Genomic DNA, 16,303 nt, shown 5'->3' with positions numbered 1-16,303 from the left:
TATGCTAGATCCAGGTGTAAGAGGGAGTACAGTGAGCAAGTGATAAAGTGGATTTTTAATTTTTTGAGCTAACACCACATTGCCTCTGAACTGTCCCTGAGCTATACAAATGGTAATGGGTGTTTCATGAACTCCAGCCCTTAAAAAATCCCATTGAGATGGGCAAAGCAGGTGAGACCTTGCTTCACTTCAGTCACTTTGAAAGACATAATAACCATTTTAACAATATTAAAAGGAAACCAAATATGTCAGCTTTTAAAATTTAAAACCATCCTTGAGACTGTTGTGTGAATCAACTGCCAGCCTTTACCCTACAAGCACAGAGACTGAAGTGTTTGTGTGTGCTGGCAGATTCTGTGGAATGTGCTACTGAGTGTTTGTTGTAACATCAGGCTACACAAAGATCATAATAGAAGGAAAATCCATCTTGAGGGAAGCTCTGCCATTGTCCAGGGATTGTGCCTTTACTTTCTTTCAACTTTTGAAATAAAGAGCCCTTCCCAATACTAAGAAAATTATCAAGAAGCAAAAGAAAATTAAGTGTCATAAGACTTTTACTTACAGATTAACATTCTTAAGTACTTGCTCTCAGTACGTTTGAAGCTTTGCTTTAATGCTTTGTTTGCCTTTTGTCATGATTGGTTCTACAGCCTGCTGACACAGTTCTAGAGTCCTATGCAGCTTGACAGTTTACCTCTTTATTGCTGGTTGTGATTCAGTTTAGAGCAGCAACATTAAAATATAGTTGCTTGAACAGTCAGTCCTAAGACTTGGTTCCTTTCCTCTCTGGAGGGGACAAAATAAACTGAAACAGAAAAGGACAAAAAATAGTCAAATTGGAAGTAAAATGGATGTTGCTGATTTAAATATTGCCAGGTTGTACTTGGCCTTTAAAAGCTTCTTGCATCAACGCACCCAGTGTGACACTTTTGCACATTTTAATTTGCTAGTTCATATTTTAAGTACTAATTTATGGAATACAGTTTGAAACTTCAGAAAGCTATGGACATTTTTCTGGAACAGGAAAAATTAAGATTAAATTCCATTCCTAGTAAAATACCCACGTGAATTTACCACAGAGGATCTCAGGATCTTCCACACTAGGTTGAGGTGCACTGGCTTACTTTGCACAATTGCCAACTCTTAAGTCTTATTAATGTATTAATGATTTATATTAATCATACTCAGTTCCTAGCAGTGTTTTGCGCCTGTTTTAATGGTATTTGATAATAGATTGTACATATCAATCTTTTTTCAGCTTTAATGCACAGATCCCAGGAATTTCCTTGAACCAGGTCCCTGACACGTTACCAGTTATTTAAAGTAGCCATTATGTTGCTCCTTGATCTCCATGCTTTAGGAATGACATTGAGCTAATTTTCATTTATAGAATTTTTATTGGTCTGTTTCAGATTTTGCAAGAACGAGGTTCCAGGATGTGAAGACAGTATTGAACGATGACAATTTTTTTCTTTTATTCGAAGATGCAGTGAATTGTCACACTGAAGAGGCTTGGCTGCAAAAGAAAAAATCTGATTTAGACAATTTTCTGTTAATCTGGGTTCAACCATATTTGCCTATAAACTGGTGTCAACTTCTGGAAGCATTGCAAGATTACATAATGGGAATAGATGGTGTGGGAATGTGTGTTAAGTTTTGGTTACAGTGCATGGTTTTGCTCTCTTGTTGGCTTATTGACAATGGTCGTTTGAAAAGAAATGACCATGCACTCATATTTTCCTCGGAGACATGTAGCACTTAATGTCTGGTGCTGGATGACCCAATGTTGATCAGTTTGGAGACCTTTTCCTACTAATCATTGTAAACCTTAAAAGGACAATGTAATTGGTGCTACACACAAACACACACACACACACACACACACACACATACACACACACAAATGTTACAGCCCAGAAACGCAAGTATTTGGGCGTACGTTGTTTCAGAATCAGTGTCAGCCCCAGTTGACTGTATTATACTGCACATTCCTTATGGTTCTGCGACATATCTGTTATGTAATAACAGCCTAGGAGATCAACTGAAACTAGCATGTGTAAAAGTTAACACAAGAGAGAAAAGGTTTCTCTGAAGAGTGTATATATTGACTGGATGTATAGCTTATTTTAATACCCAAAGGGAAGACTAAACTCAGAGAAAATGGCCTTCCTCTGAGTTGTTCTTGATGCTCCCTCTGTTAAAACAGTCTCCTGCAAAAGTTATGCTCCAGTCCTGATAACATGCTTGAAAGCAGAATCAAAATTCACTTAAAATGACCAACTGAACATTCTGTTTCTTTGGAGGTGTTTGTACTCATGTGTGTTTGTGCTTCTATAAAATGCCTATAAGCATTGAACTGTGTGGATTAGGGTAGAGATTTTTCTAGAGCTGAAGGTTTTACAGAAATACAGCTGGCTAGTCCTAGGTCCCTGTCTCTATGCCTCGGATTAAAATCAACCTTAGTGTGAACATAAACTCATCCAGTTGAAAAACCTGATTACTATGGATATTCAGGTTCACTGTAATCAACCTTTCTTTTTCTCTACAGTTTCAGCTATGCAGTTAAGAACAGTGTTTGAGCGGAATGTGGTGCAGCTTTGTTAGTTTGTCCTTGATAAAGGCTAATACACAAGACACACACTATGTTTTGAGCAAAATCTTTAGCACATCTTTAAAACACTTAACAAAATGGACAGTGTAAAACTTGGCTTCATTGACTCATGGAACCAATGGAAGGGAGTTTCAAAAAGCTACAAGACGGTTTTAAATTCTAAAGACATTACAGTTTTCATTCTTAGTAATTTCAGAATTTATGCATATACTGTAGGTAATCCTTTACACAAAAACCTGATTTTCAAACACCCAGGGTCTACTTTTATTTTTATTATTATTTCATTTTTTAAAGGACTTAGACATTGATAAAAATGTGGCAAAACAATTTGTAAGAAACATTTCTACTAAACAGGTTAAGCAATGGGCTAAATGTTTTGTCTGTGTGCCTAATGCTTGAAAGGATTTGTAATGCATTTTGTTACTTGGATGTGGTCTGCACGGGAAGCTGCTGGCCCCTCCACAACACATAAAATTTTTGTCTTTTTTTAAGAAGTTAAAACTGAATTTAATTTACTAAAACTGTAATTGTGTAGGGGGAAATGTTTATACTTTTATACTTTTTTAGGTACCCATATTTTATCAGCTTAAAATGAGCACACAGATGTCCCCTAAATAGTGACATATTATCTTGTGTATCTGAAAATAAGCATAACAATTGTCTGTGTTAGCTGGATATTAAAACATTTCCTCTGCTGCAGTAGTCACTGTGTTTTTAAGCAGTATGACTCCACCAAATTCTCTGAGCTCTCTGGCTCATTGCAGCCAACCATGTTACTTGTTGTTTTCTTGGTGTGCTCTACAGAGTAATTCAGCATTGATCTAAGTGGATTTTAATGCCTAAAATACCAGTTTTACAGTGATTCTTCTGAATCAGCATTTCTCTTGCCTCTTTTATTAAACCCAAAAAGGACAGACTGTTTAATAAAGTAAAATTTTCCTGAATGCCATCAGCAAAGCATGAGTAACAAACTGAGCAAACTGAACAAATTTAGAGTATGTAAAAGAGTGGTTTTTTTCTAAGTATGTTTTTTTTCCCCCACTGGAATATTTTCAGATTTAAAACCTAGTTCTATGCTGAGATTACCTGCAGTTTAATTTACATTGTATCCCTGCCATAGCTAATTTTAGGGAAATTAGTGTTTAATATTTTTTGCACTTTGTTTCCAATATCTCACAAAGATTTTAAGAAGGAAAGAAAAGAGAGAACTTTAGTAAGCAGGTACCTATAAATTATTTTAAATATGCTGTTCTTTGAGGCCACCTGAACTAACTACTTTCCTGTTCTTGCTATTGTCATTATTGCTTTAATTTTCAGATTATGTGAGGCTTTCAGATAGATGGAAATACTCTCTTTACCTTTTTTCAAGGCATTAAGCATTTATCCCTAAATAAGTTTTGTTTCTTTTTGTTTGACTGTTGCAGTTTCAAATAAAGTTAGTGACAATAACAAGGTAATTGCATTAGAGTCCAATCTGCATGACCAGGCTTTGCAAACGTTGCTTCATCTGTTAAGATCTTGCAAAGAGGAAGTAATGTACCTGTACAGTTAAAATTGGAGTCCTTTGTTCTTTTTCTGCCATTTGGAGAGTACCTACCTGAGAATTGTCTGTGACTGTACAGAGCTGAGGGGTTCACTGTCAGGCTGGAACTGCAAAGCTGTGCTGCAAACCACTTGGACTTAACTCTGGACATACACAGCTCCTCTGTTGTTAAATCAGAACAATATTCCAGGTTAGAAATTTAGATCCTGAGTTTGAAAAGATTGTAGCAGAAGGAATAAAGCCAGAAGGTAGAGAGATAAAATTCCTTAAAGGCACTTACATTACAAACTTCTTGCAAAACTTGTTTAAAAACAGAATTTCAAATTTGCTATAGCAATTTCTTGCTTTGAGCTTGGAAACAGCATATTGTTTGCCTTAGGTTTTCTCAGAGGCTATTTTTTCCTTTTTTGGAGTTGCCATTTTTATATTACATGCTTTTGACATCTTCAAGCGGCAAGTGAATCAGAATTTGTCTGCAATGAACAAGTAATTCTGAGGCCTCAAAGGCATGAATGTCACATGGTTCATATACTCTGACTCAGCAGCTTCCAGCCTAAAGGTTACCTGGGATTTTGTCCTACTTACTGTGGGATTTCCATGGATTACAGTTAATTGCATTTTTTTAAATCCCACAGTAATTTGTGTGTTGAAGACTTGATTGAATTTAGAAGCTTTTTTTGATTCTTTACTAAAGTTTCTATTGTCACAATCATATACTCATACAAGTTGGAAAATGTACCGTGTTTTTTTCAAACTCAGATTTCCTGTAATGATAAAAGTTCCTTTCATCCTGCCTAATAGCATTAGAAGATATTTCTTTAAAAATGAAGCTCAGTGAATCTGACTTTTTTGTTTTGAGATTTTCTTTAGACACTAGCTCTGTAGCTCCATTTCTAGCAGTGTGAATGCACAGTTATGATTGATTAGAAACAGGACTGTTTCCTGCAGGTTCAAAAATTGAATCAATCTCCTCTTTTTCTGAGGTATTTTTGGGGTTTTCTTCCAGGAGAAAAATGAAAACTGGGAGATTAAACAAAAGATAACTTGGTTGCAAGCATGCAACCAAGGGAACAAGTCTGCTAAGTAGGGTGATAGTGTTACCAGAAAAGTGCTTCTTATAACAGAACACTATTCTGTGAATGTCTGTTGAAGTTGTTGAGAGTTGTCATCTCTGTTTAAGCTGTAGAGAGCTCCCACCAGCAAATTAATATACATTAGTTAAAAAATTTTATTATTACTAAAAAAATGAACATGGAATGCAAAAATGCAGTAGTATCTGCTTCAGTGGAATTAAATATAATCTGGATTATAATTAGCCAGGTATACAGTGTATTCCTTGGGAAGTACTGGGAGAAGAGTGAAGTTGTCCTGGGCTTTTTGAAGAAGATGGAAGTCAAATGAAAGCCTGAAATCTGGTTTATTCACTTAAGATGTGATAAAATCAGAAAGTGCCATTCTCCTGTTTTTATTCTCTCAGCACATCAAAAGTTTGAACTTTTTGAATTAACTTTTTCAATCAGCCCTTGAACTGTGGGGCTCTTGAAAAGAGATGAAATTTTGTTATGCCTTTAACAGTGTCTGTTATCTTAAGAGAGTAGCGTTAAAAACTGAGATTGGAGAAACGTCTTTTCTAACAGTTTTGAAATACTTAAGCCTGAGGATGCTGCCTGTTACTTCATTGTAGTTTAGGTTGCAGCTATCTCTAGTTTTGAGGACAATCTTGGGATCTTATGTGGGGTTTTGTGTAGAATTATTGATTCTTTAAATAGTATGAATATTCAGTTTAAAAAAACAACACGGAATGCTCTCTGAACTCAATGTCACGCAAGTTTTCTTTTGTTCCACAAAAATCAGGAGCTGTCTTTAAAAGCTTCTTAATGAACAGCAGCTTTAAAGGGCTAAATAGATCTTATTGTCCAGTTTGCCTAAATGACTGAGAGAAGGAACTCTTTTCATTTTCAGACCAAAAATGCTAAGGGCTAAAATGCTTTCCAGGGCTCATTTGAGATTCAAGAGACATACAATTTCTAAAAAACAACTAGTCCATTTCAACTCATGGACTCTAAAATATTTTTTACAAATGTCTGAACCAATTGCATATGTAAGTGTTCCTATATGGCTTGGATTTTCAGTATCCAGATGGGGTAAGAGCACACTAGAGAAGACAGTACACTTACCGTCCACTTTATTATTGCCTTTGCTGAAATATAACAACTTTTATGAACAGCACTGGTAATAGAGAAGCTTTGAGGAAGATTCTGCCCCAGGAAATTGTCACAGAATATTTCTTTGCAACTTAGTTGAACTTTACTTAATGATGTCTGCCAAGGCATAAACTTCTCAGAAGTTCAGTGAGTAGATACTTCTGCAAATACAGCTTTCTGGAGGCTGTCTGGAAAGACATTTCACAATAACTTGAGGATATTGTATCTTAATAAGTACTATAACAAGAGAAACTTTTTTTAAAGTCATTTTGCTACTTTGGGGGTGAGTGGAAAGGGAAGAGGTTCTGTGACAGAGCTCTCCTTGCCTTAGAAAGCTAAGCCTAAATTTTGACCCAAGACCTGTTGTGATTTTGAGGCCTTGTCATCTGAAATGAGTAAAGAGTAAGAATAAAAGTATTTATTATCTATATGATTCTTGCTACTTTTGAAGATTCTCCAAAAGCTTATGCACAACTTTACTCACATTAACTTGGCTCATGTGTACTTGCTAGAAAGAAGCAAGTGCCAAGGCCCTCTTAAAAGGAATGTTACCAACCTCTCTACTGGAATTAGATCACCGGACTGAAGCAGTATCAAATGGCAGCTTTTTCCACCTGCTTCTTACCTCAACCTAGCTGTGAGAAATCAACTTCCTGTGCACTCTTTAGGATCACCTACCCAATTCAACATTTTTTTTCTTTTTAACCTTTCCCTCCAAATCACTGGTCTCAAAATTAGTTGTGCATCAGCTGTTTGTGCTTATACCCAAGTGGCCATACTTGCAACATGTCATTTCCTGGATAGTGGATTAGCAATAACACTTTATTTTGTGCCAATTCATTATCTCTGAAGTGTTCTTACTGCAGCAAAATTTGAGTTAGGATTTGGTTTTAATGCATTTGCATTAACCAAAACTCATAGCACAGACACTAGACAAGAAACTGAAGAAACTGAAATTTCCAGGGAAATTTCCCTGGAAAAAAATCTGCTAGGGCTTCCCAAATAATTTGAAGGTGGTTACAGTTAACCATCACTTTCAAAACAAACAAATGAAATGTGTATGGGTATTTTTTTAACTTCCTTTTCATAACACTAGTGTATTGTAAATTGCATGAAATAAACCTGGTTTTTCCCTTTTAAAGTGTGATGTCTTACATCTGTCTTTTCTAAATGCACTAATTGATATTAATAGTGTCATATCCTGTGACAATTCTAGTTTAGCACTTGAGATGTAAAATGTAGTTGCACATTTGTGCAGTGATTCAAAGCATTAATGCTTTCTTCTCTGTAAAGAAGTATCCTTTACTGCTGCCCCAAAGACTTTGTCACAAAAAAGTTAGGTCTATTCAGATATATATCAGTTGGGAAATTATTTTCCTTTGCAGTTGCTGTGACATGCTGGTTATTGTAGGAGGAAATAGTTGTCTCTTCTATGGATATATAATCACATGAAAAAGTTTTAACTAATGACTTTGCTTACATTTTCTTTTGCACAACTCAAAAACCACCCTGCCTAACAGCAAACATTCTAGAATCCGCTAGTTTGCTTTTTAATATAAGTGCTTCCTTTGTTTGAAAAACGAAGCTATTGGAAATTGATGCTTTGTAATAAGTCAAACATATAATAAGTTTCAAGGATAGAAATGGCTTAAGGAAGTAAACTATAAGTACAAAGTACAGGTTGTTGAAATTATCCAGGAAATTTGACAGTTGTGTCCTCTACAACTATAGAAAAGTTTATAATTGAGTATTAGTATTGAGAAGACCACTGGACAGCTCTTACTTCCCAAACTGCTAGTAAGAACTTGAGAAGCTAAGACCCATGATTTTTAAATTCCTAAAGCCTCTATAGTTACATGTGAAGCAAATTTCATCTTAACAGTTTAGTCAGTTTTAAGTGCAAAGCACATTCTATTATTTCCTTGTATATTCAGCAACATCAGTAAAATTCTAATTTTACTAAACTGTTTTGCTGCATTTAATTGCATTTGAATTTTACTAAAATAAGTGCTAAGAACAAACACTGCTGTAGTAATCAAGTATAGCAATTACAGTAATTAAGTAATCAGTGTGTGCACCTGTATTTTCATCAGACTGTCCTACTAAAAATATTTATATTTTAGAGTCAGCCAGCACGACTTTCAATCCAAATTCATATTCTATATACCTGTTGCTGTGTTTTCGCCATTTAGGAAAAATGAGAGCACAAAAGAGACAAGTGTCTACCCTGAACTAGAAACCAGGTTATAAAGGGGACATAAACAACTTAGTCATTAGCAACCTGTTTTGATCTTTTATAACATCTAGGGTTCATTTGGCACTAGTTTTCATTTCAGTGAGAAGTTTCACTTCAAAAAGATGAAAATGATCCTGCAAATTCACCGTTTTGGGTGCTGTTCATCTTTCAGTGTGCTGAACTCTTGCCTCATAAGTCATACACACATGTATGTGACATTCTCAGAGACTGTAATGTGTACAATTTCGTGAGAGAGGTCCTGCAAGCCAGGTGTTGACAGTTTCCACTGCTTTTCATGTCACTGTGTGGAAAGTTACACAGGGGAGTATGTATTTATCCTGGTCTACAGTGTGCATTTGCCCCTGTTGAAAGGTTTCTTAGGTAGAGTGATCTTTGCTGAAGATTTTGATTAGGGCTGATTGGAATCCAGGTGATTATTTATTGAAATAGTCAATCCTAGACTTCTGAAGAAACCATTTTGAGCATTAATACTACATAGAACATCTTTCAAGTAACATTGATACAGACTAGCACAAGGCAGCGATTTCAGGACTAAAAATTCCTCAGTTTCATTAAGAAAGACAAGTTCAAGATGGGAATAGAATGTGATTCATACTCCACTTGCCATTTAAAATGTGTTCTTAGAAACCCAAACAACATCCCTCCCACTCGTCCCCCGCCAAGGAAACCAAACCCAGGTCAGAAATCCCGTAAAGGTCAGCGAAAGCAGCGCGGGCCGGAGGCGAACGCAGCCCGCCCCCGAGCGGCTGCCGGCTCCGATAGGCCGCCGGGCCCGGCCGCCGCCGCGGGAGTGCCGCGGGAGCCGCGGCCCCGCCCCGCGGGCCCGGCCGGGCAGGGGCGGGGCTCGGCCCGGCTGGAGCGCGGCCCGCAGACCCGAGCGCGCCGGCGACACACCAGGCCTTCGGAAGCGACAGGCGGCTCCCGGAGCGCCAGAGGTAAAGGTTGATTCGGCTCTCGGCCGGAGCGGGGCAGCGGAAGGCACGGGAGGTGCTCGGCTTCGGTGTAGCCCTGCGGAGGGGTTTCTAGTGTTCCGTACTCAGGCACTGCTGGGGGCACCTCTGGGTCCTGTGTCGTGAGGATGCGCAAAGCGTGACGATGGGATCACAGACGGATCGGGCCGAGGGACAGAATAGCGCTTTCGCGCTCGTCGGCGAGGCGAGAGGGAGGGAAACTCCGGAGTGGAGACAAAGCGGCGGGAGCGGGAACATCCGGGTCACTGACGCGGCCTCGATCCGGGACACGCGCGGCGGCGGCGGCTCTCGGTGAGGCCCGCCCGGGAGTGGGGCCGCGGCGGCCCCGGGGTCGGGGAGCGGGGCCGGGCCGGGCGGGCGCCCCCCGCCTACGGCGGGACGGGACGGGAGCGGCGGATGGACGTGCGGGCCTGGCGACTGCTGCCTTGTGGCCGGGCCGGCCGGCGCGGCGCGGCGCTGCCCGCCGGAGGTTCCGAGCGGCTCGCAGCTCTTGGCGGTGGCGGGCGGAGGTCGCCGAGCGGGGCGTGGAGCCGCTCGGTCTGCGCGGTCCGTCCCGCCCCGCCGGGTGGCTGCCCGGGAGCGGCGGGCGGGCCCGCGGTGCCCCGTGCAGGCCTTGGGCGCTGCCTCGGCCCCTCGCGGGGCCGACGGGACCGGCGGCCCTCGGTGGTGGCGGGCGGGCCTCGGCCCTGTCCGCTCACTTGGCCGTCGAACACCGAGCCCATCGCCGCGCGGCATCTTCTGTTGTTTAATGAGCGACTCCGGTCGCCGCTCGGCCTCTTCTACCTTTCTTGCCGCAAGCAGAGGAGACTTTCTATCCTAGTCCAGAGTTAGCGTGCTTTGACTAAAGCTTAGACCGTGGCTTTCTCCACCCTTCTGAAAAATAAAGTTGCAATAGTTCGGGGCAAACTATTTCGATAATACTGACTTTCTATGTCAGTATTTAACCTGCAAAGTAAAAAATGAGGCTAGCAATCTTAACGTTTTGGGGACTTTTTTTCTTGCTGCTTGGAATCAATAAGTCGTACTGAAAGTTCTTGAACCTCAAAGAGCATATTGTTGATGTATTTAGAGAGTTGTTTGTGGCACAGGAACGATTCCTTGCGAGATGTGCGTTTTGTGTCTGAAAGTAGGTTATTCCACCTCATCGGAGAGTGTAAATGGGTAAGATATTCTGTAATGGGACACAAAAATTTGCATTTATGATAAGCGTGATGATTTTATTTCGTCCTTTTTTTAAAATAGGCAGTAGCAGCAGCAAAGGCAAGCTATTGAGTAAATTTGGAAGTTTCTGTTAACTTTCTGAGTTGATGGCAGTAAAAGGGACATTACTACCTCTTAATGGCAGGGGTGAATTTGGGGGATTCAACTCAAAACGTGAAGAGTGGTCTCTTTGACTTTCATGGCATGTGCCACAAAATAGAATTGAATAGACTTCCTCTGGTGTAAAATTCTTTCTGTTAATGTAGTACATAAATAGATTGGGATATAGAGAGTTTATATTGCCAGTTAGCTTGTGAAGGGATGCTTAACTAATGGGATCTTAGTTTGTGAAATGAGCTTTCAGTCTTGTTTAATCTTTATTTTCTGTTAGACTGATGAGGTTTTAGCTGCTCGTCAGTGTAACTGAAGTCTATGGAAACCATATATGTGAAGCTTGTTGTCTGTCATACATGCTGAAATTTTTCAGTGCTTAACTAAGTCTAATGCCTCAAGATTTGGAAAGTTATTTGTAGACCATTAGAAAAACCTTTATTGTACTAAGGCACAGTATAGTGTGTAAGAAAAGCAAGTACTCGGGATTTTTTTTTTTTTTTCAATTACTCAAAAAGTTACTGGGTTACTGATGTTCTGCAGAAGATCCGCTGCTTATTTACCCAGTGAGAAACTGGCGTTTCCCTTGAGGTTCATGTTGTAATTAATTGGCTGTTAGCCACAGGAAATGGAATAAATATATTTGAAAGCATCCTGTAATGCATTTTTTTGGCAGAAAAGGTAGCTGAGTTTGGTGAACTATGTGGGAATATTTGGATGGTTTATAAGCAAATATGCCTGTGATGGGAAAGTTAGTATTGGTACAGTGGACTACCAGGTACCAAAGGCACAGCTGAAATTCTGCTGTACATTCAGTTCATTTACATCTCTTACAACATATTAAAACTTGCTCATGACATAGTAAAACTTGCAGCCTGTATAATTTGGTTAAGGGAGAGGATTTTTGTTGTCTTTGGTTTCTTGGGTTTTTTTTCAGTTCTACTGGTATTTTTTTCAATGGCTCTGCATCTCCAGCTTGTGAGCAGACTAAAATCTGAAGTCATGTGTACACATTCCCTAAGTCCTGCAAGTCTTCTGCCATAATTAATACAGAGGTGGATGTGTTGGGACTACTGGAGGAAAATCAGACTGAACATAGGAATATTTTTGTGTGTGTGCATGTCCACTGAGTGTGAATTGTCCCTTTTAAAAAGCTTTATCTGACATTAATTTAGTTGCTACTTTGAAAGTGAATTAGGGAATATGGCCATCTAGGCAAAACAGTCTTAAAAGGTTGGAGAACAGATTTAAAATAGATATTGTTCTAGGAACTGCATAAGCTGCTTAAAGTTCTACAATTCATATGCTTATAATAGTAGTAGACTGCAGTACTTCTTATAAATAATCAACATATTGAGAGGTTGTGAAATTTTGCATAATCCTTAACCAGTGTATAAGGGTTTGTTTTAATAGAGTGGTAACACTGCTGAGAGTCACTCTGTGAGCTCAAGTGGAAGCATTCTACTATTCTGCTGTCAAAAAGGTTTATTATGGTGGTTACCATGCTTGGCTATTACTAAGGCCGTGAAGGTTCAGAAATAGTCTTCAGTTTATACTGGAATTGAAAATCTGTCTTGTGCAATGAGCTGCTGGCTCTTCCTTAGCTAAGTTGCTGCCTGTTCCTGATGTTGTCTAGAAGTTTTATAGCAGCATCACTGCAAAACTGAGATGACTTTGTTAAATTCTATGCCCCTGTTGCTTTTGTGGGGAATACTGGCTTTCAATGGGAATTTACCCAAAAAGTAGTATTTCTTATTCCCATTTGCAGAAATGGGAGTAATACAGGTGTTTGCCTACAGAAGAAACTTGCCATATTGCATGTGGTGTAGGAGGGAGATAAAGAGTGTGTCATTTGCACAAGTAGGAAGTCTGCACACTTTTTCCATTACTAATACTGTTTCTATTGTCAAACTACTGTCAAAGTTTCTTCGAAGATGGGGTTCAAATATAAAACAATAAGGTAAGAATGGAATTTTGTAGGTCATGTCCAGTAACTAAGAACTTGATGGCATAGGGAAATTTGATGTTATTCCTGATGATAAATTCTGCCAGCTGTGAGAAACATGTGGCTAGGTTATTGAAGTGAAAATGAGAGGTCAAAATTACTCTTGAGTGAGCAGGGGCTTATAAACACATAATGCATTGTTTATGCTATAAGTTAAAGTATATGCTAACAGCAATTACTTTTGTTTCAGAGGGACTCTGAATATGTCTGGCATAGCTCTTAGCAGACTTGCACAGGAGAGAAAAGCCTGGAGAAAAGATCATCCGTTTGTAAGTACCAAAGCCACCAAATCTGACTGCAATTGTTTCAGTGTTCTGGTGATGATTTTTTCATTACCCTGATAGGATTTTTTTTTAAATTAAAATAATTATTTTTAAATTGAAAAAAAAAGTAGTGCAAAAAGAAGTAACTTTGTGTAAAGATAAAATATTTTATGAAGTATTTTAAGTACATCTTGTAAAATCCTCACCATGTCTTTTTGCTTTGATTCAGGGATTTGTAGCAGTACCTACAAAAAATCCAGACGGCACAATGAATCTAATGAACTGGGAATGTGCTATTCCAGGAAAGAAAGGGGTAAGACTTACTGTTCTCCTGATTTCTCATTTATGGTGAAAAGTAACATAAGTTGATTATGCACTATACTGACAATTGAGAATTTACATTATGTATCATTTGATAAAGAAGTTTGTATCCTACTGCTACTTTAAAATTAAAAGTGCTGTGGACTAGGGTGAAAATTTTACTTTTATATGGAATTACTGGTGATGACCCTGGCTGTGTTGATGAGTTGGCATCTCTTACTAGCTGAAGAAAGAAACCCCTTCCTTTCCACTTCAGCTTCTTCTATAGGTAGAATAGTTTACCATAGTCTAGACAGTGTGGTACAGTGCAAGACAGCTATTTTCTCTGTGTAGAAGAATGTTCTGTGCTTTGCCTGAGAAACAGTATTCTTTGTAAGCTTTTTTCCACAATTTTGACTTTTCCTTGCTGTAACCAAAATTCTACATTAACTCTTGATAGACACCATGGGAAGGAGGCTTATTTAAACTACGGATGCTTTTCAAGGATGACTACCCTTCTTCACCCCCAAAATGTAAGTAAAATTACCACAGGTAATTAAAAACCACAGGGTTATTAGAACAGTGTTTAATTAATCCATGAGGTTCTTACAAATGGTTATTACTTTCTTACAGTTTTGTTTGATTTTTGTTTTGTTGTTTTTTTTTTTAATGCACATTGCGTTTTCTTTTTTCCCTGCCCACTTGCAGTTCATCAAAGAAAGCTGTGACTAAATCAGCTAAGTGCTCAATATATCAGAACTGGGAGGGGAGGGAGATTGGTGTGTAGGTTCCCTCAAAGTCTGACAAAAGCATCACTTGAAATGCTCACTTCATTATCAGCTGTCCTTGGAAACTAATATGTAGGCACACTTAGACAAATCCCTATATTCTTACTGTTAAGTTCATCTTCTAAGCTGAGAACTCAGAAGACAGGAACTTGGAAAAAAGGGGTCTCTAACTTGAACCTTTTAATCAACTTGCTCTAAAATACTAATCTGTTCTTTTTCTGCTACTGTGTATAGCATACAGTATACATACTGTGTATGTATACTGTATCTTAGTAGATCTTCAGATACCTAGTTTCCTTAAGTTTTTGAACTGAATTTTCCTTATATCATCTCAAACTTCACCTATTATAGAAACTTAAAAACATCTATTGCATTGCATGGTTTCTTGGTTCTTGAATTGGCTACCTTCTCAAATCAATGACAGTCATTACAATTGCTCTTTGGACAGCAATTCATCTCTCATCACATTAGCATATTTCAGCTCTATCAGCTCCTGGCGACTCCTTTTCTTTGATACCACCTAAATAAATACATGTAACACAGGGGCAAACATTTCTTGTGACTGAAAACGTTTCACATTATTTCCTTGAAAAATGCCAGTTTTCACATCCTGACAGTGTTAAAGGAATTGTTGTGCCTTAAAAGAAGATGCATATGTGACTGATAAAACTCCCTACCAGTTCAGCTTCTGAAGTACTACTGAACTTCATAGGGCAGCAAGACTGTTACATCTTTTGAATATTTGCAATGTCAGAGGGATGAGAAAACTGCACTAATATGTAGATATTTCATGTATTGTAAAAGGAGTGTTCATTACTTTACTGAAGATGCTAGCTGTTGCATTTAAGGCCTGTAAAGGTTAAAAGCAGTGCCAGAATATAGATTGAATGGCAAAAGGAAAGCTGTACAAGCCTTCAGTTAGTCTTGTAATTTAAACTTGGTTCCTTTTGTTTAGTGCATCTTAATTTTTTCAGTTTCATATTTTCCTGTATATTAGGAAAATACGAAACTGAAAGAAAATGCTAAGAACTTAAGCCTTCCTTGTGTGAAACTTCCATTATTTTAAAGTGAGGAGAGAAAAGATGAGTGAAGGGTAGTGTCTTTCCTTTACGTAGTAGTATGTAAAGCTGAAAAGACAGAATTGTTTTTAAAAGGTCTTTATCACAAAGCTATTAGGAATTTCTTAGTCCATTTCCATTCCTAGACCAAAAGATTACCAGTCAGAAAGACAAAATTGTATCGCCTGGATTGATATCACGGATGTGATGCAGTTTCTGTTTTGGGTGTGGGCTGAGTCAAGAAGAAAACTGGTATTTATAGCTCCAGAAACTAGTGGGGTTTTATCTGGGGGTCTTTTGCTAGTGTTGGTTTGGGGATTTTTGGGTTTTGTTTTCCCCCAACTGATCTAACCCAATTCTCTGATCTTCCTCTTAGCACTGTATGCAAGTAATTTCCTCTTCTTTATCAGGTAAATTTGAACCACCGTTATTCCACCCAAATGTGTATCCTTCAGGCACCGTGTGTCTCTCCATCTTAGAGGAGGATAAGGACTGGCGGCCAGCAATCACAATTAAACAGGTCAGTAGTTGTACTTAGACATATTCTTAATACTTTTGCTTTGCTTGCTTATCTGATGAAAATATAAGATGTTCACTCGGTGTACCTAAATTGGTTTCTAAGGGTTTTTCACTGAAACTCTATTAGTAATACCCATAATATATGCCTGTTACATCTATTCCTTTTTCCATAGATCTTGTTAGGCATACAAGAACTTCTAAATGAACCAAATATTCAAGACCCAGCTCAAGCAGAGGCTTACACAATTTACTGGTAAGTGTCTTTGCGTATGAGCCTGAAAGCTGTCATATTGCCTACAGGTGTCTGTTATTTGTAGTATAACATGCAAATGTTTTTACAAATGACATGGGGAATTCTCTTGCCTTCATTACTGTATTCTGTGGAGATGCCTAGATTGTGCTAAACTTGAACAAAATGGTAGCTTCATGGCTGTTAGGCTAGTGGAGCTTTTAATAACAAAGCAAAAGCAGTA

At 38.6% G+C, this 16,303-nt stretch overlaps 2 protein-coding genes across 7 annotated transcripts in view; both read left to right on the top strand.

The window, feature by feature from the left end:
* Window positions 1-7,503, top strand: part of KCTD5 (potassium channel tetramerization domain containing 5) — a 31,897-nt gene extending 24,394 nt beyond the window's left edge. For all 4 annotated transcript variants that reach the window (XM_077786925.2, XM_085591925.1, XM_021543827.4 and 1 more), the window contains one exon: window positions 1,413-7,503. In XM_077786925.2, coding sequence (XP_077643051.1) covers window positions 1,413-1,442 — 30 coding nt within the window. In that variant the 3' untranslated portion in view covers window positions 1,443-7,503. The remainder of the gene's footprint in view (window positions 1-1,412) is intronic.
* Window positions 7,504-9,444: 1,941 nt separating this feature from the next.
* The window catches only part of UBE2I (ubiquitin conjugating enzyme E2 I), a 9,989-nt gene continuing 3,130 nt past the window's right edge, over window positions 9,445-16,303 (top strand). The window contains exons 1-6 of one of the 3 annotated variants that reach the window (XM_021543825.4): window positions 9,445-9,550; window positions 13,093-13,171; window positions 13,395-13,478; window positions 13,926-13,998; window positions 15,722-15,831; window positions 16,004-16,083. In XM_021543825.4, the coding sequence (XP_021399500.1) occupies window positions 13,106-13,171; window positions 13,395-13,478; window positions 13,926-13,998; window positions 15,722-15,831; window positions 16,004-16,083 (413 nt within the window). In that variant the 5' untranslated portion in view covers window positions 9,445-9,550; window positions 13,093-13,105. Of the gene's footprint in view, window positions 10,748-13,092; window positions 13,172-13,394; window positions 13,479-13,925; window positions 13,999-15,721; window positions 15,832-16,003; window positions 16,084-16,303 lie in introns of all 3 variants that reach the window. The other 2 variants (XM_021543826.4, XM_021543824.4) reach the window with 2 other exon arrangements.

The sequence above is a fragment of the Lonchura striata genome, chromosome 14 (genome assembly GCF_050655825.1).
Source record: "Lonchura striata isolate lonStrDom1 chromosome 14, ASM5065582v1, whole genome shotgun sequence".
Taxonomy (NCBI): Eukaryota; Metazoa; Chordata; class Aves; order Passeriformes; family Estrildidae; genus Lonchura; species Lonchura striata.
The sequence above is the reverse complement of the archived record's forward strand: the minus strand, read 5'-3'. Positions and strand labels throughout refer to the sequence as shown.